Source organism: Cryptomeria japonica, chromosome 1 (genome assembly GCF_030272615.1).
Source record: "Cryptomeria japonica chromosome 1, Sugi_1.0, whole genome shotgun sequence".
Taxonomy (NCBI): Eukaryota; Viridiplantae; Streptophyta; class Pinopsida; order Cupressales; family Cupressaceae; genus Cryptomeria; species Cryptomeria japonica.
The window spans coordinates 643,645,802-643,667,366 of record NC_081405.1 but is presented as its reverse complement, the minus strand read 5'-3'; the positions used below and the strand labels follow the sequence as shown (position 1 = coordinate 643,667,366).

The 21,565-nt window shown below is 35.7% G+C and overlaps 1 protein-coding gene across 5 annotated transcripts in view; it reads right to left on the bottom strand.

Moving 5' to 3' along the window:
• Nucleotides 1–21,565, bottom strand: part of LOC131037813 (coilin) — a 175,450-nt gene that overhangs the window by 54,067 nt on the left and 99,818 nt on the right. For 3 of the 5 annotated variants that reach the window (XM_057970016.2, XM_057970018.2, XM_057970014.2), the window contains exons 4-7: nt 13,449–13,694; nt 9,086–9,158; nt 5,930–6,004; nt 5,232–5,385 (exon numbers count right to left, since the gene is read on the bottom strand). In XM_057970016.2, coding sequence (XP_057825999.2) covers nt 5,232–5,385; nt 5,930–6,004; nt 9,086–9,158; nt 13,449–13,694 — 548 coding nt within the window. The remainder of the gene's footprint in view (nt 1–5,231; nt 5,386–5,929; nt 6,005–9,085; nt 9,159–13,448; nt 13,695–21,565) is intronic. The other 2 variants (XM_057970015.2, XM_057970017.2) reach the window with 2 other exon arrangements.

Here is a 21,565-nt window from a genome sequence, read left to right as displayed (position 1 = left end):
TTTTCTAGTCAATATCATCATTTCCAGATCTGAAAGTGAGGATTTGACTGTTGCTTGATGAAGTGATTAGAGTTGTTTCATTTGAGAATTAAAAATTTGTAAGTTGAGTTTCATTTCGTTTTTCTTAATTTAAATTGTGATCTTTCCAGGTGTGACACAAGGAAGCATGAAGATTCATCAACACGAAGGGAAAAAGACCACACTACTTTACAAGGACGTGAAAGGAGCTGATATCACAACATGAGGAAGGACTTCACCATGTGGAAGAAAGGTCAAAGCAATGTAAAAGGACCTGAATATTCTAAAGGGGAATTTATCTCAACTACGCATGGGAGAAGAGTACAGCACACAATGAAAGGACCTACAACATCAAGAGAAGGATCACACCACAAAGGATGAAAATGCAAGTGCAAAGATCAAAAAGGGATACAACTATAACAATCTTGAATTTCCTTCGGAAATCCAAGAATCAAAGTCAGTACAACAAGGAAGTCTTCCTGGTCAAGAACTATATCGAGGACGTGTTCCACATTTCAAGATCAAAGACCATCGGGAGGAAGTAAGATGTTCAAGGTCAATGCAAGCTATCACCTAGAATTCCCAAAGTTGGAATGAAATGAAACATGATCAAGGAAAAATGATAAGCATAGTTAGAAACTTGATAATTGAAATGGTACAATTTGGGAATATGACCCATCATCATCACATCAAGCAATTGGAAATGTTGAGTATCAAGAAAAATTGCCCAAGGCACAAAGACTTCTTTGTGATGATGTAATGTCCCCATTTTGCGAGCATCAGAGTTTGTAAGAATTAGCCTATCATTTGACCCTCGTAGGCTAATAATTATTGATAGAGGGCCTCGTGTGGCAGTTACTTGGTGATTAGAGACATTACTCTTCAACTGGATTCAGGTTTTGGCCTTTGCACAGGTTTTTTTGACTCAGATTGGCACACTTACTATTTATAGTAAGTTACCATTTTGGGAGAGTCAGGGTTCCTATTAATAGAAAGACACCTGAGCAGAGCTTATTGGCAGTGTCGACCTTGATTGGGCCTTTGCAGCTATTTCTAGACTCAGTTCCACATACTTACTATTTATAGTAAGTCACTATTCAAGGTTTCTATTTTTAGACAGGTATCCAATCACATGGAGAACAGGGAGAGTCGACTCCTGGCTCAGACGGTTTAGCAATCAGACAAGTACATCAAGAGATATTAAAGTTTAAGTGACTTAAGTGATTTATTTAATATTTTAATATTATTATAAAGTTCTAAAGTAACTTTATAATAATAAAGTCACTTTAATATAATAAAGTGCGTTAAGTGAATAATTTAATGTGGGAATAAATCTTTTATCCCACATTGGCCAGGAAGGTGTTTGAGCTCTCTTAAGGAAAGAATAAAAGGAAAGGCAAGAGTTCATTCTCGGCATCCAGTTGATGAATAGTATTTTGATTGATTTTTATTGTGGAGCCTAGGGCTTTCGCAATTTTCTTCTTTGATCATAGGAAACGAAAACTTCCTATTGATAGCAATTTTGAAGGTGTGAAATAACACCTGAATTATTGCAGTTGTGGGAAAGAATACTTCAGTTCTTTCATTTGTGCAAATTGGTGAAGTTTTCTACAAGGGTTTGAAGTTTATTGTTGAAGCACATTTATAGTTGGTTGTGAATCATCCTTATTTGGCAACAAATTATTCAAGGTTTTAAGAGCAGATTGCAAGTTTGTTCTTGCTGCTACAGTGCGCATGAACAGTGCACGTGAACAGTGCGCATGAACAGTGTCGTGAACAGTGCGATACAGTGCCGTGAACAATGCGCATGAACAGTGCCGTGAATAGTGCACTACAGTGTCGTGAACAGTGCGCATGAACAGTGCGCTACAGTAGTTGGAGTTCTATAGAAGGGGATTTAGAGAGGTTGAACAGCTATATATATGTGACAAGGGATTTGCATATGAGGAGAATCAAACCAATATATCAAGGCAGCCATTGAAATACCAGGTTTTCTATCTATGGTCATTGTATTAGAAAATCATTACTTCATTGCATCATTTTCTATTATGATTATATCATGAAATATTTGGAGGTTGCATATGTTTAATGGAGATATAATTTGCATATTCCACATTCAACATTGATCAGCCATTTAGCTTTCATGCCAATTGTTTGCTTAAATGCCTAATGGCTGTAGGTGTACTTTGGGATGCATGACAAGTGTTTGTCTTAATGTCAACTAGCTGTACTAGTTAATTTCAGTCATTACATATGTGTGGAAAGGTCTAAAACAGCTAGTATATCATTTCTATAACAAATTTGCATTGTTAGAAGCTTTCCATAACTTCATTTGCAGCCTACAAACCCAAAGAAGACAAATAAAGAATTCATTACAGCGGCTTCAAACATTGTATGCCAAATGTTTGACAATATTCCTTGGTGTTCATATAAGCAAAACAGGGTCAGATTAGCCAAGGGATATTACAGATGATCTACAAGATATGCATGATGAGTTGGCACCTAATCACATTCAACCAATCAAATAATTCAAAGTCAATGTACCTGACTCATCTTACGAGGCGGACAACTAGACATGTGACATGTAGCACTAAATCGAATATCGTTCCATATACCTAACCTATTTTCTCATTGGTCCACATTCAGAGAGGGACATGTGTCCTAAGCAATGTCATTTTCTCATTGGTCGAAAGGAGTTAGTTATAACTAACCCTAATTAGGGTTTCATCATGTAATCTCGACTATTGATCTTGAATCAATCCCAGCCTTTAAATTGTAATAGGGATGTCTATATAAGGCATTGCCTTCTACCTTCTCATTTGGAAAAGTTAATAGTTAGAAGTTCATAAGGAGGAAGCAAGTAGAGTAGAGTAGGATAAGAAAAACTCGTGGCCAACTATGGCAAAATAAATACTTGATTTCATTGAAGATATGGTGGATCATGTTGGCAATAAGGCAGCAAACTAGGGGGGGCAGAGGGGTGAATCAGTTTGCTCAAAAACTTTACTTACCTTAAACTCAAATTCAAATCTGATAATTAACAATGAAAGCATAAATCAGCACCACATCAATAACACACATAACACCAAGATTTTTGATGTGGAAAACCCGGTCAAGGGAAAAACCACGATGGGAACCTACCCACAATGAGATGATACCCTGTTACAATTATATGAAATATTACAATGGGGAATGCACATGCATTCAGGCACATTGCCTAGAGCTCACTCCTCAAACACAATAATAGCAAGGGCTACAACCCTGAGGAAGACTAACTGTCTTACAAAAAGATTTGGATTACATCTGGAAGATCATGAAATGATAGAATAGCATCTCCTCATGCCTGGTTACAGTTCCGGTTAAGCTCATATATTGCTCTGCTACACTTCTTCACACTGCTTCCCTACTGTCGAAAGATTAAAACATTATTCACAAATTACACACTCACTGATATCAAAGATACATCCACAACAAGATATTACACCAATTTATACATATCATCAACCTATATTTCAAGGTCCTCTCAACCCACAACACACATTACAAAATATAACCATATACACTATAATAACATATGCAGACCAAAACGATGTCGGCTAAGACATAGTCTAGACCCAAATCAACTCCTCGAACACGAAACACCTTACAAAATATAACCATACACACTATAATAACATATGCAGACCAAAACAATGTTGGCTAAGACATAGTTTGGACCCAAATCAACTCCTCGAACACAAAACACCTCTAAGAATTATGCCTCGAACATCCGCAACACACTACAATCATCATGAATGTTGCATAACACGAAAAACACCACCGGATCAAGAAAATAATCAATAACACGCACAACGATTAATGCGGACCAACAACACGGATAGAACATGATGTAGAAGCCTCCACAAGCAATGTGATTTACCACAAAAACAACTGCAACATCACCACTTACTAGAATTATCATTACCATTATACTCAACCTCAAAAACACTCACTGAACTGACTAACAAACTGAAAAATTCACTTGCGAACCTCCAAAACACAAACCATCTAAATTGAGGACATACCAAAACATCCCAAACGCTCTGTCAAATCCGCAAACCAAGATATTGCAATTCCGGAGCAAAATCCAAAACACTAAACAACTTGAACAACTGAAAAACCAACTTGAATACCGGACCTCATAACTCGACCAAATCACCATGCGGACCACAAAAACAACTGCTGAATCAACTAGAGATACTTACCATAAAATCCTTTAATCCGCAACAACTCATCTGCAACACACTGGCCAAACCAACTCCTTTAATCTAACTGCAACACTGGAACACACAAAGAAATATGTTGACATCAATGACAAAACATTGTTCCAACAAACTTGTCAACAATATCCAACAGATCATTGTATGAATTTTTACATGTTGTACAATTTCTTCTTCTCATAGTTTAGATTTATTTACATGAAGTTGAATTAGTTGAATGGAAGATCTTATTGTTGATTCAAGGTGAAGCCTATATGTTCATACCATTAGGAATTTGTTGATTGCAAATTGTAGTGCATGGTTAGACTAAACTTATCTAAAAGCTTAACTTCAATTGCTCTATGCTCATTGTTCATGGTGTTGATGCGCATAAGTGATATGAAAACCATTCGCATATCCTTAGGAGATTGCATCATCTTTGTGTAGTTGTTTCATCATGGCAAAGCAAAGCTTTGTTTGGTTTCATTGAATCAACAATCATTTCTTACATCCTTAGGTTTGGATTAGATTTCTTAACCTTTTCATCCTTTTATCTTTTAGTTTCCAAGAGAGTTAAGTTAGATTCCATGTTCCAATTGTTCAGCAAAGCGTAAGTCCCTTTGTGATTACCAGCATTTTCACATCAAATCACTGAGTCTATCCAACATCAAAAGTCGAATGTTTGCATTGTAAAACTTGGAGTTGCCTAATTTGATCATATTCTTTAGCATATGAGGTTTCTTTGTTCAAGAGAGGATAGAATACTTAGTATTTTATTCTATGTTCGAAGTGTCCTAAAAAACACACCAACAGTCTCAAGATTTGATAATCATCCCATAAAATTCATCGAAATGCTTTCTTCAAAAGACACACAATATAAAGTCACCGCTATCATTTTGATAACACGTTCCTAAAGAATAAGCCATGACTGAAAATAATGAAATCCAACATCAAACGAACAAAGCAAAATCACACCTTCATCAAGAGGCAGAAATCGTATATGTCCAGGCCTGACAACCACTGGAAGGCTCTCTTCTTCAGCTTCAATATCATTATCTTGATTTGATTTTCGAGGCTTGTCACTTTTTGGATGAAGTTTTTGGTCAACAAAACCATTGCTCTGAACCAACTGCCCTTACATGTCAACAAAAACATATGTGATAAATCATTATCGACATTGAAATGATAAACTTGAGATTTGAAATAGCAGAGAACTTCAAAAATGGCAAACAACATTTCAAAAACATAAAAGGAGATATTACATTAATTACTGTAGAAAGTTGGTAAGATCCTATCAACAACTAAAAAACATTAACAATTCAGATTGTAAACCTAATAGCTTTAAACATTCTGGACTTCTTGTTAAACATTTCCTTTAAGCAACGTTGTCAAGTATGGGAAAACTCCTTGTCTCTTTGTACTTAGACGAAAAATATATACACAGATACAGCATGTCATACTCATCATAGGCATAAAACTCCAAAAATAGTAACATTAATGGAGGATATTATGCATCTCATTCTGTGTTTACAGTTTCAAGACAGTTAATGGTAGAGGAATAGTTTGTATTTGAGTTAAGTACGTGCATGCAAAAGGATTAAAATATTTAGGGGAACAAAATGTTTCAAGGAGTTAAAAGAACAAGAAATCTACCCAGTAACTTAAGTACATACCTCTTGATTCTTAGCTTTTTGTTCTCGCAGCCAACGTCTTTTTGCTTTTTTCCTCTTTGAACTTCTGCTTGGAGACTGATAAAGATGATAAATATCGCAACTAAATTCCAGAGATCCAACAAGTCAAAGTAAAAGATTGAAAAGGAATGCTTAGGATTAAAGTTTAAAACCGATCGACGCATTCAAAACTATTATATGAAAAAAAGTTACATGATCTAGTAAACAAAACATTGCAAACCCGCAAAAGTCCTCCAATTAAAACAATATTGCACCAGAAATAACATTAATACCTGAATGATATTTACATATATCATTTCTCCAATTCTCTTGAGGGTTTATGGCTAATATTGTAATGCAAAATTATTTGCCAAAGGTAATCATTTGATGTTAATGTTCATGGAGAACTATTCATAGCCAAGGGGTACTTGAGTGAGAATTTGACATCACCTAAAATCCACTTTTGAGCCATGGATGGTGAAACTGAAGACATTCCATGCATAGACAGCCTTTCTCTTCCTCATCTGAATTAGACCTTGTTGTGTTCAAATTATGATTATGAAACCTTGTTCAGGTGTGATCTTGTTTGTTACCAGTCTTTGCATTATTGATTTGAGTGTACCTGTAATCCAATTGTTTGCCTCCTAATTCAAGAGAGGTGGTCCTTTGGGAATGTGGTCAAGTGGTAAACAATAACTATTGGTTTGCGAGATTGGAGCCATGAAGAAGTTGTTTGGAAAATCTCATAGAAATCCTTAATCTTTTTTACTTAAAGTTTGCATTTTGATGTGATCAAGTTTGGAAAATCTCATAGAAATCCTTAATCTTTTTTCCTTAAAGATATTGGAAAATATCCATCCATGTAATCATTGGATGTGGATATGAAATTGTAACCTTATTGTGTATTAAAGTGTGATCATGTGATGAACCCTTGCTGGTTCAACTCTTCAACCTGCTGTAATTTGTAGATCTTCTTTGTAATTTTTTTAATTATTAAGATGGTCTTTCAAAAATAGACAGAAGTTGCAGAAGAGGGTTTCTTTAATTTGCAACAAGTATTGAATAATACATGAATTAATCAACTGAAACAATGAATTGGAGAATTTAGAAGCATACCTGTATGTCCTTAGCCAATTTATTGAAAAGAAAGAATAAATCAGCAACTTACAAAGTTCTGATTTTTATTCTGGAACAATTCAGATCTGCTCTTATTCAAATACTAAGACACCCAAACAGTGGAAGATGGTGCCAATAAATGAGCAAGCTGTGTGTTTGGGAAAAGAAGCCTCCAAACCACAGAAGAATCAACAACAAAACAGTAAATAAGAAAACCCTACAACAAATCTGCCTTGTAAGAAGCCAAATCTGCCCCAATTCAATTCAATTTGACTTCTGAATGAAGCCAACCAAGCTGCAACAATTCGATTGATCTTTCACAATCTCAAAGCTACTGAATTCTAAAGAGTGCACGCTCTCCAAAACAGGTCCAAACCCTAGCCGCCATAGCCAAGTGCTCAAAAGAAAATGTCAAATGCTCAATATCAAGAATGAGGTTTAATTTCCATCTTGGCTGCCTAAATACCCAAAAGGTGCGATTTTTGGCAATTAGGGATTAAAAAATAATAACTTGCTTTTAGGGTTCCCAACTTAACCCTAAAAGCAACGCCTAGCTTAGGAGATAATAAATTTTCACTTAAATAAATTTAAGTGATGCACTTTATGATTTTATATTAATATTTCATTAAAATATTAATTGCCTGTGGAACCACTTAAAAATTCATCTCTCTCTCATTATTGCTCGGAAACTGAATCTGTCAGAAGCTAGGGCCACAGTTCGCCATGCCAATGAAAATAGGACCATGTCTATTTTTAGCAATTTTTCCCTAAAAAATAGGAAATCCTCATAAAGTGTCAGAAACTGATGAAACGAAGACCAGAACTGAACTCAACACTGAACTAGAACAAATAGACAGACCACTCCTCAAGATACTGCATTACTGACCCCTTTATCCATACTTTGTTACTTACAAGGGTCCAAAAATAGGCTAACTCCTCAATCCCAAGTCAATGACTAGGATGTGGATATTACAGATCAAAACATATGTCTGAATGGGAAAATACTATTTGAGAAACAAAAACACTATTTTCTTTGAAATTTGAAAAGTATGAATTTGTAGCTTTTTATGAGATGATTATGATGATGTAATTTAAATTTCATTGGTATATCAGATTCACTTCTATATTTTGTCAGTAGAATGATATGCAAGACATTGAACTTTATAGCCTATTGCTTGTAGCAGCTATTCTTGTTTCTGTAAGCATTTCAGAATGGGAAACTATTTTATTGTTCAAAACATAGTGTTGCACACTTGAACTTATAGTATTCTTGTAGGTGAACATCCTCTGAAACATTTGAGAAAATTTGGAAAAAATCAAGCCTTTGTGAACAGCATTTTCACCAAGGTAAATGCAGGTCGCTAGGGAAAACATGTTATTGACAAAAGGGGTGACTATGTCCTAAAGGAGCAAACAAAAATGGGAGGTTACAAATATATAAAAATACTTGCAATTTGCAACAAAAAAGAGTCTACTTACCTATGAGAGATGCAGGGTAATAAGAGTTAAAAATAAATAAAATATTGTACAATATCAATATAAATTACAATACATGTCTATTGAGATTTCATGAAGCTGCTTGGATGAGGAAGAGTGGCAGAGACCTGCTATCTCTGCCTCGCAACATGGAAAACAACTCTATAGTTGTCTACAATGCCCATAGAACCCACAGCCTCCCCCACATGCCCAACTACCAAATCATCACATTTGACAAAGTCCCTCTACACAAACACGTCAAATAATTTGCAAGCATATACATGCAGATGTTTACGATGATGTATATTATATGGACTGTTTTAACTTGTATTGTCTTGTGGTAAGAAGTTTCATTGCCTTCCTGATGTGTGTTGCAGAATGGTTGTGATTAAGGATGAGGAGCAAAGTTTTTACAAACAATATATACAAGGAGTTTATCGCAATCAAGAAGAAAAGCAGAATACTATATTGCATGATGTAAGGTTGATCGTATAATAAAACATCTGTACAAATCTTAAATACCTAGGTCCACACACTAAATCCTGACATTTCACCTAAAAAATGTACCTTTTTTCCTCCTTCAGTTGGCATGGAAGCATTCTCTGTTGCAGTGACAATTCCTTCAACTTGATCATCTTCTCTGAGACATAAAAATTCCAATTAAAGAGTATCAAAGAACAGCTTACCAAAAAATAAATCAGATTTAAACAAACCATAAAGAAATTGCAGTTGGCAAATGAAAAATGTATGCCAACTATTGAATTCCTTGCTTTAAAATCCAAATAATGACATTCAAAAAGGTATTATAACAGCAGAATTTGGCATCTAGACAGTACTATCATTATTTAAATCAGTGTAATTATAATCATCAAATAGAGCAATTATTTTCAAGTCATAACAAAAACGGTAGCCAAGATACCTACAGCTAAAGTTAAATTTTGGATCTCCCAACAGTCAATTGTCAATAACAATCTATTATAAGTCAATTTCTGCTCAAACAGTAAGGTTTGGATAAAAACTCAAAGGGCACACTACATAGTATATGTCAACGTTGGCCATCTTGTAATGTCCCATTTTTACAAGATCGAAAAATAGAATATTTAATTCCCAAAGCTTAATTATATCAAAAAAGAAAAGGGAATTAAAAAAATTAATTAATTATTATTACCTAAAGTATAATTAAAAGGTAATATTAATAATTAAATTAAGTAACTTTAGCAAATGGAGATTAAACAGTCACTAAATATTACCGGTACGGGAAAGCAACTGAATGTAACCAAAAATAATATTATAAATGGAGATTTGGGAAATGGAGGAAATAAGGAATGATTTCTGAGGGTTCTCAGGTTCATAGGCTCCGGATGGAAACCTGCAGTCACCATTTTCAGTAGTGCAACTATCTACCCTAGATGGACTTTGGAGGAGTCAGGCAGGCTTCTCAGTTGATATATAGCGATTGATAGATTTGTGGAATAAAAGAATTTGCACAGGTATTTTATTAAGTTGCAAAATACGATTATTTCCGGATGATTTATTTACATACAATAAACAAGCTGTTTGGTTACTTTGCTGTGAGACAATAAATTGGTGTAGCAATTGTAATATTTCATTATTCTCAAGGTTATTATTTCATATTGCAATATTTAGCAAATAGATTATTATGAATTTGTGGACATATTTAATCACCCGACTTATTGATATTTATCTGAAGACAGCCAATAAAAAATATTTGGGAAGTATTTATCAATGAGTTTGGAATGATGGAAATATTATTATCATAAATATGTCGATGATTCCAAAGTTGTGGATGTTTGATAATTACATTCCCATCAATGAAACTTAATCATTTTGGGTGATTTTATTACAATATAATATTTGGTGGAATGAAAGCTTGATTTAATCAATTCATCAAAGATTGGTGAGTTAAGTGACATTTGGGAAGAAATATAAATATTTGCCTCCAGAACATAATTGGCATAAAGATTCTATTTGTAAATCGCTCAAATGTTGGCATGAATATTATATGTGCGGCTTTACAAAGTATTATTTGAAAGTTTGCAGTATTAAGTTGGGAGTGCTTATATTAGCACAGCCTCTGGAGTTTGGTTGCAGCTTCTGTATTAAACACAGCTTCCTTAATATGATTGGGATTATTAATTGATGGCATGGGTCCTTATTTTCTATCTTCCGCGAGCTCTTTCTCCTAATCGCAGACCATTCCTTGTGGTTGTGAGCAGCTTCCTGGCGGTCGTGGATACTGTACTATCTGCCAATTGAATAAGGCATGTATAACATTTCCAACATCGAGATGGTGAGAATTTAGAGCCAAGCTTGCAATGAATTTTCTGGCAGAAGGTAGCTTACATGCATTCTGTTCTATTCCCATGAGCCCGCTGAAGATTAAGAGAACTGTGGGGTCAAAACTGGGCTTGTTTGTACATATGCTGCCACCAAGTTGAAGGCTTAAAAAAATAGTGCATATTTCTCATGGAGTGCATAAGATTTGGAAGATACCAAATTCAAGCATGACCACATATTGCCATCTTCAGGTTGGAAAGGACTCTGAAGTTGTCATTGGAGAATACGGCTATGGGCTTTACAGCCACTCAAAAATGTTAGTTACTGGCAGTTTGCTGTGCGAGTGAACATCCCAGACAAGCAAGGTTGTGAAGTCGTGGATGCTCTGAATGTACTGTCATTGATAACTGTTTGTTGTGAGTTTCATTGCTTGGTCGAATGAGTTAGACAATCTGAAAGGATAATCCTGTGCGTGAGAAGTGACAGCAAAAATCAGTGTGCAGCCTGAAATTGCAAAGGTTAGAATCCTGAAAGTTATCCTCTCTGTGAATTGCTATTTGACTGCAGTTTTTGTTGCAAACATTCTGATATTTGTGTTAAAGATTGCAATTATGAATGTATGTTGAATGAGTTGCAAACCATCCATCTGAAGTTCCTGTTGTAAAAACAGTAGAATTTGTATACAATCTGAATAATCACTGCAGACATATGTATTGCAACTTAATTCTTATGTATATCAAGCATTGTCGTTGAAACTTACAACCAGCAAAAATATCAGCGAACTCTTTGACAGAATGTCTAAGTAGTTGAACGGGTCAAGAGATTTGTAAAATTTGGTCACAACCTGGGAAGGGACATTAGAAATCTCACTGATGTCCTTACAGGCTTTTCTGACACCGGTATTCTGTTGAAGCTCCAAACCACTACTTCTCTCCATCCAGACTTCCCACTTGTCAATGGAAAAATAAAATAATCTTAATTGTAGTCATCAATTAGGTGCATTTAATGCTTTCTAACATCTGCGGAATCACGAATTCCATTTATTACAAATGATTAGGAACTAAGATCAGTTGGCTATAGAAGGGTAGCAAACATTCTTATAATTTCCAAGATGGCAGGGAAGGAGATACATACGCTTAAATTTGAAAATGAGATGATTAATTATAAATATGTGATGATGTATTAATGAATTTGTAAATAAATTATGATATATCAAATATACTCGTCTAGTTTGGATCTTATGCCCTGTCTCTCATCTAAGACTTTCCTCCAATAAATTCAATACGTGACTAAGGATTCTCTTTAGTGAAGAACTTGTCCGAACCATAACACCAAGAAGTAAATTAGACTTTAACAACAGAAAATCTAGGTGAAACTGTTCACAAATTATGGTTCAAGCAAACATAGATGAAATCAAATACAAATATAAATCAAGATCATTCTACTCTTTGTGCTACTCTCATTTCTAACATAAACATTTCATATATATCACATTGTTTGAGTCAACTACATTATAATTATTCCTAATGAGAAGACCAAAGAGACAGCTCAAAATATTTTGTTTGCAATTATTAATTCCACTAATTTGAAACCAAATTTTTATGGCTTTTCAGAATCAAGAGGACAGGTTATGTTCCAGAATGGTTGAACTTGAAACTTCGACTATTTCACTCACGTGTTCATGTACATGGAAACAAACTATTATTTTTATGATCATATATAACTATTTCACTCATGTGTTCATGTACATGGAAACAAACTATTATTTTTATGATCTTATATATTTACACCGAGTTTGCCAAGGGCTCAACGAACACTGCGTATGGCCCCACACAAATAAAAAATACATTCCCACCATATAAAGAAAACAAAGTTTGTATTGTTACTGCTTTGCTCTTTCAACCTCTTGAATCCTTTTCTTGGATACTCATAAAGTCTCTAAATGAATTGATAGTTGAAAAAACTATCATTTACCTGTTATTAATCCTATAAAGATATGGAAATGATTTTACAAGCTGCTCCGACTGTGATACGGTGAACTTGAATAGATTTTGTTTTAATGAATCATGTCTCATTATTAATTTGTTAAAAATTATTTTCTTATTTGTGTAAATTTTTAGTCAGGGCATACACCACAAACAAGTTTTATTTCTTACAACATGTGGGTTGAAAAAATTATGAAGTGATAAATAATGATGAAGATCATAAGTTGGCATGCATTTGAAGAATCACGTGAATGTTGGTTTTCAGTTAACTCTATTATTTGTAACTTTCAATTTGAAAGCAAGTTTAAAAATATAAGTTAAGAACCTTCTCAGCTTAAACTTTACAAAGTGTGGTTAGGTGTCATCTATAGTACATACTACATAGTATATGCTACATAAGACATATTAGACATACTATAAACATCAAATGGTAAATTGTAAGAGAGTGGAAATCACATTCATGCGGAACTAAAATACAGAACATCAAGAATGCAATTAAATTCAAGCCAGGCAAGGAAAGCATGCTCTTTTACTGTTTACAAGATCTACAAAACAAGCATTATGACTATCAGTGGCAACTTTAAGGTGCTAATCAGTCTATGACCAGAATTAAAGAATATCTATGTTCACAAAAGAAACTTACGCACCTTTCTAGACATCTCTCTGCCATGTGATCAACTTGAGGGAACTCATTTGATTCTTTATTTACCTTCACACACTCTGTCTTTTTTTCTTTCGGCTTCTTCCGTGACTTCTTTTCTTTTAACTGCAAGCCACTAACAACTTCTGTGTCTTCTACTTCCACTTCAAGTGCTTTCGTGTGACTCTGGCATTTGACAGCATTACATGGTATCTCTTCACTATGGTTTATTTTCTTACGTTTATTCTTTACCCTGCCAACAGGAAAACAATATATCGAAACTTCAATTCAGAAATATCCAATTCTTTAGGTTTTTAACAGAAATAGAATTGCAAGGTAAGTAAAAAAGCAAAATAACCTCCAAGATTTGAAAGTACATACATTAACTTCAAGAATTACCTAACGATTCATAAAGATCAATATGTGTCAATAATCAATATCACGTATTATGTATACAATATTAATATTCTAATCTAAAAACAAAACAAGACATCTTGTATAACAGAAACTAATCAGAAATCAAGGCTTTAAATAAGAAAGTTCTTGCAAATAGTATGTTACAGGAGGAATATTCAAGCAGAAAGAACTTATAGGGAGATCATTAACCATAATACAATAAAATCATTCACCATAACACAATGACATATCTTGGGAAAACCCTTCCAAGAAAAATCCCAACATCCAAATGTGCAATCTAGAAAAAAACTCTTCACAAAAGACAACAATACTCAAATTTGGAGTGCTCCCAATAGCATAACATAGTTCGTGGACTCAAACTCAGAGAGTACTTGACAAGCCCAAAATTTTCGACTCGGCAAATACTCAACAAAAACCAAGGTTTATTGGAGGGACAAATGCAGGGTTTTAAACTTTTATAGAAAAATCCTTGAAAAATGTGTTTTAACCCACATTTTAACCTGCTTCAATGTGTTTAAATCCACATTGGCACGTTTCAATCCCACGTTGCAGATGTTTATGTCATGCCCCCACCATAAGATGACTACCTTCACATAACAGATCGCATCAGTAATAGCAATTAAACCTAGGTGACAATAGCAATTTATTGTATGGGGCTGACCAAGGTAAAAAGGGGTATAATTATCAATGATTAATTAAAGGAATAATAAGCAGTGCTTTATGAAAGGATGCATCCCTTGCAAAGTGAAGAGGTGTTCCTCCTCATTAGAAGATATAAAAGAGAGGACAATTCATTTGTGAAGGAAAGGAAGAAACAATTGAGCATTTGAATCAAGGAAGGATTAATAGAAAGGAATGTGAAGAAAATAAGGAAGTGACTATTTCAAACAAGATAAATTATGAAAGGTTGTATTTCGAAGGGTGGTAGTTGTGCATGTTTGTGACTCTTGCAAAGGTAAACATGATGAAGAGGTGTGAAGAAGGCTTCACTTAAGGACATGCAAGAGATGAAATGATAATTCGATGTTGTAATTAATTAAGTAGAGGAATACTCCTTATATAGAAGATTACAAGACGATCTTTTCATAACGGAAACAATCGAGAATGGAAACACGAAAGACCAAAAGGAAAATTCCTAAAACTAACTAAGGCGAAAGACATAAAGAGAAACATTCTAAATATAAACAAACTATGAAAAGGAAATATCCTAAAGTAACTAGCTGAATGACCATTATAGAAACATAACATAATTACTTTCATTCCATCCCTTAATGGTCATTATATTAACTACCCTACAGAAGATGTGACATAATCTGTAGGTCATTTGGTCAATAAAGCATAGAAGGCTGCCCCCTTCTACTCAGAACACTCTACACCATGAGCTTATTGTTGAGACCCTCTTTGGTTCTACAAAACTTTTGGATATGACCAAGCTACCATAATCCTTCCAACATGATATTGGGTAACAAAGCCATCCCTCCCTTTAATTAGAGACGCCAAGATCAGCATGTCAAAACTCGCACAAAAAACCCATCATGATTTTTTTTGGAAAAAAAAAAAAAAATCCCAGAAAACAGCAACACCCTTCATGATTTTTTGTGGAAAAAATTAGAAAAGCCTCCAGCAAAGAAAAAACCCATGATTTTTGTGTGAAAAAATGGTGCAAAAAATAAGGAGAGAAACCACAATTTTTGCAGAGAAAATCATGCAAAACCCTATATGATTTTTTGTGGAGCACAATCAATAAAACCCATCCACAATTTTTTAGGAGAAAATCGTACAAAACCCCCCACTTTGTTCAAAAACTTTACTCGCAGCCATCACGAATAGTAAGCAGAAAGAAAACTCCCTGATTTTTGTGGAAAAAATCAAGTAAAACCCTTCCATGATTTTGTGGAAAAAAATCAGAAAACCTACAAAAAATTGCCAAAAAAGAATCTAAACTCTAATACCATGAAATGATAATTCGATGTTGTAATTGATTATGGAGAGGAATACTCCTTATATAGAAAATTATAAGACAATATTTTCATAACATAAACGATCGAGAATAGAAACACGAAAGACAAAAAGGAAACTTCCTACAACTAACTAAAGACGAAAGACAAAAAGAAAAACATTCTAAATATGAACAAACTATGAAAAGAAAATATCCTAAACTAACAAACAGAATGACCATAATAGAAACATTACACTTTAATAAGAGAGATCAATTTGGAAAATAATTTATTATTTTCAAAAGGCACCAATGGAGGGTGGTGACTCAATTCTTATAAAAGGTGGTGACCCTTTAACCAATAAAGTATAAAGGAGAAATCATTCCAAACATTCAAGGATCACCTATCAATCATCACTCACCAATAAATCAAATTAGCACTCATTCAATCATCACCCATGGATCCATCAAAAGCAATCATCAATGCTCAAACCAAGCAATCAATCAACCAGCAAATCATCACTATAAATTATCAATTCATTCAATCAATCAAACATACAGGCATCCATCGTTAGAACATCAACCATTCTAGCATCAAATCATTCAAATATCAATCACTAAGACATGATCATTCACGCAACATTTTAGCATCCACTCATCAATCCTTCAAGAAATGACAAGAAAGAGAAATTAAGCAATTAGCAATAATCTAAACTCCTTGAGAAATCAATTTTGAATTTGAGGAAATGTCTTGCAAATAGGAAGGACGGCCAGCCTTCCGCGTTCACAAGAGATGAAAGCACAGACCCCCTTTCATACTCTTATCAACTTGAACCTAAGGTTAAAGGACAGCCAATCTTCCATGCTCTTGGGCTTGATCAAGGAGGACGGCCAGCCTCCAAGGTGGACTGAGGGATGGAAGGGCAACCCATCATCCATGCTCTCGGCAAGTCAAGGACAACCAACCTTGAGAAATGCTGGTTTACAAGCATTTGCAACAAATTCACGACATGATTGTCTGAAAGGAATATGGAATGATGTATTGATCTAAAAGAGAATTAATGCAGAAAATTATGAGTTGAATATTATAATAAAATTTCCTCAATTTGAATTAAATTTATATTTCTGAATATATTGCAATTCTCATCTTAAGTTGGAATTGTTGTTTTAGGCCAAAAATCAGGAATAAACCAAAAAAGGACATCATATTTTACCTTGGAATCGCATGAAACCCGACAAGTTTTTCTCTTAAATCCAGCATTTTTTCCTATGCAACTCTTATGCCGAGACTTGCAGGTTAAACTTGTGTTTACTTGCCCAATCAAAAAATCCATGAAAATCCATGAGTACTCTACAACTCAGCGAATACTCGCAAGATTTTCTATCCATGAGCATAACAATGCCTAAAAAATTCATTATGCAATCTTCATCCCAAGCACCCAATAAATAGAGAAACTGATACTGAAAACCACCGAAGTTTGCATCAAAACAGCCCCAATGCCTTCATACCACCCAAAAATGGTGCCCAAGTCAAGTTCAAACACTGAAATCCCAAAAGAAGTCTTATTATAAAATGTCATAATTATCCTCCCAACTTGGGGATTCCAATTTGTTTTATTCAAACCCTCCAAAGATGATTTGTGATATTCATAATGGTATCTCATAGGTTGGTGAATATTCTGGGTTAACATGTCTAACTCTGTCTTATAGCTCCTTATGCGTCCTATATACTCATACATTCTTGAAGTGCAAGCCTGCTTCAAGAAGGCCATAGCTTTTGAGCCAGGAACCTGATTGAACCTGTTCATTTTTAAATTGAAGATCTTGGAGAGCTCTATGTCACTATAACCAGTTTTAGCCTATTCAAATCCATTTCGGTACTTTTCAGGGCCCAAAACAGCCTCTGTAGCGCAGAAATTGTATTTGAATATTAGGATGCAAAATTGAGACGCCTTTCCTAACAAAAAATGATAAAGTATGGAAATCTTGCTTCCATAATGAAAAAATGCCTTGTCATCCATGCAAACATTTAGATTCAACAGTCAGCTCTCCAAATCCAATAAGCTGAATGCCTGCCCCTCTTGCAGAAAAGTCTTGACTTTAAACAAGTGCAAGTGCAAGTGCAAACTTGGAGATCTTTCTTTACAATCCAGCTTGGGAACATGTCAAACATATCATTTTAGACACACCTACCAATGCTCCAGCCCGCCAAAAAAATGCCAACAGGCATGGCTAACCAGTTGAATGCATCTGACTGGCACATTACTACTTTCCAACAAGCATAGACATCAATTGACACCAAAGCCCAATCAAATATGGGCGAACATACTAATAAATGATGAGCTTTCTGTCTCCTATCAGCAACTGAACTTAGAGACTTTTTGGCTACTACATATATGCTCAACTAGCAGCTCTGCTAAAGACTCTCTAAGGGAAATAAAAAAGCAAACACAATCAATAGATATTCACCTATAGTTCTCTTGGCATTATAGCTTGCTATTACAGTGTGAGGTTCACATATTTATCTGCCATAATCAGATCTATTGTTATCTTTTCATTCTAAGCAGCACCACTGAAGGTTTGTTATATTCTCTGCTGGCTGCAATTTGTAACAGCATTTTCCTATCAATCTATTTATGCACACATGCGCACACTTCAACTTTTTGTATAAAAAATGGTCAAATGAAAAAGTATGTCAAGTTTGAAGAACCACAGAGTACTTCATGTTTTCCCGTAGGGTGTCAGGTTAAGACATTGCATAAATGACAGAAGTACACCAAATATATGGAACTCACAAGTGTTTTATTGATTCATAATAAACCACTACATAAAATGATAGCAATATGTTCGACTACAATAGCATGTCCAAAGACTGGAAACAGATACAATATAAAGGAGTCTGGTCAGTTACCCGGTGCCAACTGCCGACAACCGACGGGTTAACTGCCGATGCTAACACAATTTACCTTAATGCTTAATTAACCGACAACATCATCCCCCCCAAAAAGAAATGTCGTCTCCGGAGGACAAACAACCAAAATGGCAATGATGTACAAGCAAAACTGAAACCCAAAACAACAAATCATTGGGGAAGGTCGTCTCCAGACGACTTACAACAAAATGGGGAATACACTACTTACTACAGAACCCAAAATCAAAAACTAAGGGGGTGCAGAGGGCGTCCCTAATGAAGAAGGCGTCGGTAGTGGTGTAGCATAGGACGCCATTCGCCCACGCAGCTCGTACACTTACTCTGTCCTCCTCTTCAGATCCCATTATGCCACCATCTGCCGCTCCATTGCAGTCTTTACCATAAACATTGCCTCCAACACCTCCTTATCCTTCTTGTCCACGTTCTCCAGTGCACTGACCAATCGAGTTTCCAACTGCTCTCTGGATGCCCTTTCCTCTTCCAACTGCATAACCAAGGCAGACTTATCTGCTACTAGAATGTCCATCGTTGTCTGAGTCTGTGCCATGGTAGCCTCAACCTCCCGAAACCTGGCAGTCAACTCCTCCCGAGCCGTCACTGCTGCTACGTGCAAGGCCTCAGCTATGGATGTCATGTGTTGTGTCGTCTTAAGCTCAAGATAGCCTTCGCAGAAGGCCTGCTCCACCTCTCTCAACAAGGACTGCATTCGGGTCTCGCCAACCCCCTCAGTGAGGCACTGTTGACGTGTATTTTGTACACAATCATACACAGAATAAAATACCCAAAGGCATCTTATCCTCTCTTGAATAAAGTCGCTAACTGCTGAAGATATCGCAAGAAGGATCAGTTAGGATGACTCCAATGTTCTTTTTAGTAGGGTCTCTACGTGTGGATAAGCACCAGTGGTCGTTGTGATTGCTGTGTCATCAAGGGGCCTTATGTCGCCGAAGATTTTTCTGAACTAAACAAGCTTTTCAAAAAAATATCAAAAGGATAGGGTTTGCAAGAGGTCTAATCTAGTCTAACCCTAAGATTAACTTAATGTGGACGAGACTTGGTGAGATTCTACCAACTTCAATATTGCCATAAATTAACAACTCAATTGAAATTGATGCGATCTTCTAAGGTAACGAATGATTTTCCAATACATCAAAGATCAAGGACACTACCACGAAGGTACATATCCGAGATATAACAACGATTGAAAGTTTAAGCGATTCAAATATCTCCAGTAGACCACACAAGGCGTTCCTACAATCAGCAAGAAGCTAGTGGTTTGGAAAGCGAATCCTACCAAAGGTCAAGTCCAACACTTTGTCCTTCGAATTAACACACTACTTTGATTGAGAATGATTCGAGAAAATTGAACAACCATGAAGATAACCAAGAGAGTTGCAACAAAATACCATAACTTCAATACTTTATTGATCTCAAAGCCATCATGTACAACAATTGTTTGAATTCCTTTCTCAAAGCTCAATCTAGCTACAAAAGTAAATTGCTTCTAAACTTTAATCTCTCTCTAATACATCAATAATCTAATCTTCTAATTTTCTAGTTACAAAAATGAAAGAAATGAGGGTATAAATAGCATCCTCAATTACAATGAACGGTCCAGATCAAAAAGCAGATCAACGGTCAAGATTATGAAACCTAAACCCTAATTAGGGTTTGTTACAAATAGCCTCCTTTTTACTGAACAATATTAAATGCATAGCCAAATATTAAATTTGGCACAAAAACCTAGGAGACATAGACCAATGACAATTAAGGTGCCATGTCATCTATAACAACTTCTCATCTAGAATCTTATTCACTTTCCAATGCTCCTTTTTAGCATATGCAATGAATCTTGATACGATTCCTTCGATCTCAGCAATTGGAATCTCGGGAAGATTCCTCATTCTCTCTTCCAAGTGGATGACCTGATCAAATGCCTGGAGAAGAGCAGTGTCCCATTCAGGTTCAAGTTCCTTAGTCTTTTCAATTAGCAGCATGGTAGCAAACATTTGGTCCCATTGCTCATCTGTGATAACATTTGCATCCTTGCAAAAGATAACCTTGATTCTATCCTCCAATTCCTGCAAATCCACATCTGTCTCAATCTCGATCCTCCTGCCAAGAATGGTACATAGTACCTCAAATACTTTGTCCTGGATCGGGTGGATAACCTCCTCAACATGGCTACATCTAGTACTGATGTCCTCGAAGAGAACTTCCTTCATCTGGAGCAAGGTTGACCACTGAAGCAAACTGTGAGGTCCTCCATCCATGATCTTTTCCTGCGCTAAGACCTTCCTCGATGTTTGTCTGATTACTTGCAAGACAGGAATGATAACCTCTTTGGTATGAGCAAAAGCAGCTACTGTTATCATCAAGTTGTGGATGATCTCAAGAACCTGGGTAGCCCTATGAATAGCCTTCATCATCCTTGTTGCAAATTCTACGGCAACTGTATGGGATTTGTCCATCCAAGTGCTCATATGCTGGACCAAACTCCTGAATCTCTCTGCCTCACTAATTGATTGAAGGGGAAGTGCCTGTACGGGTGATCTTGCTGGATCCTGACGTCCCAAAGGCTGATTGAGATGGCTGAAATATGTTCTCCATGCACCAACTTCTCTCTCAAGCTTCCTATTCTTCTCCATTTCTTCCCTAAGCTTGTCTTTCAATGCTTCAAATGAATCGGTGGCATCATCCATTGTCTGTTCAGCTGTGGATGGACCTAGCTCAAATGTCTCTATATCATATTCCTCTGCTAGGATCTCACCTTCATACTTCCACTGCCGGTGTACCTATCTGCAACTTTCTGGATCCAGTCTCATCTCTAATCATCTTG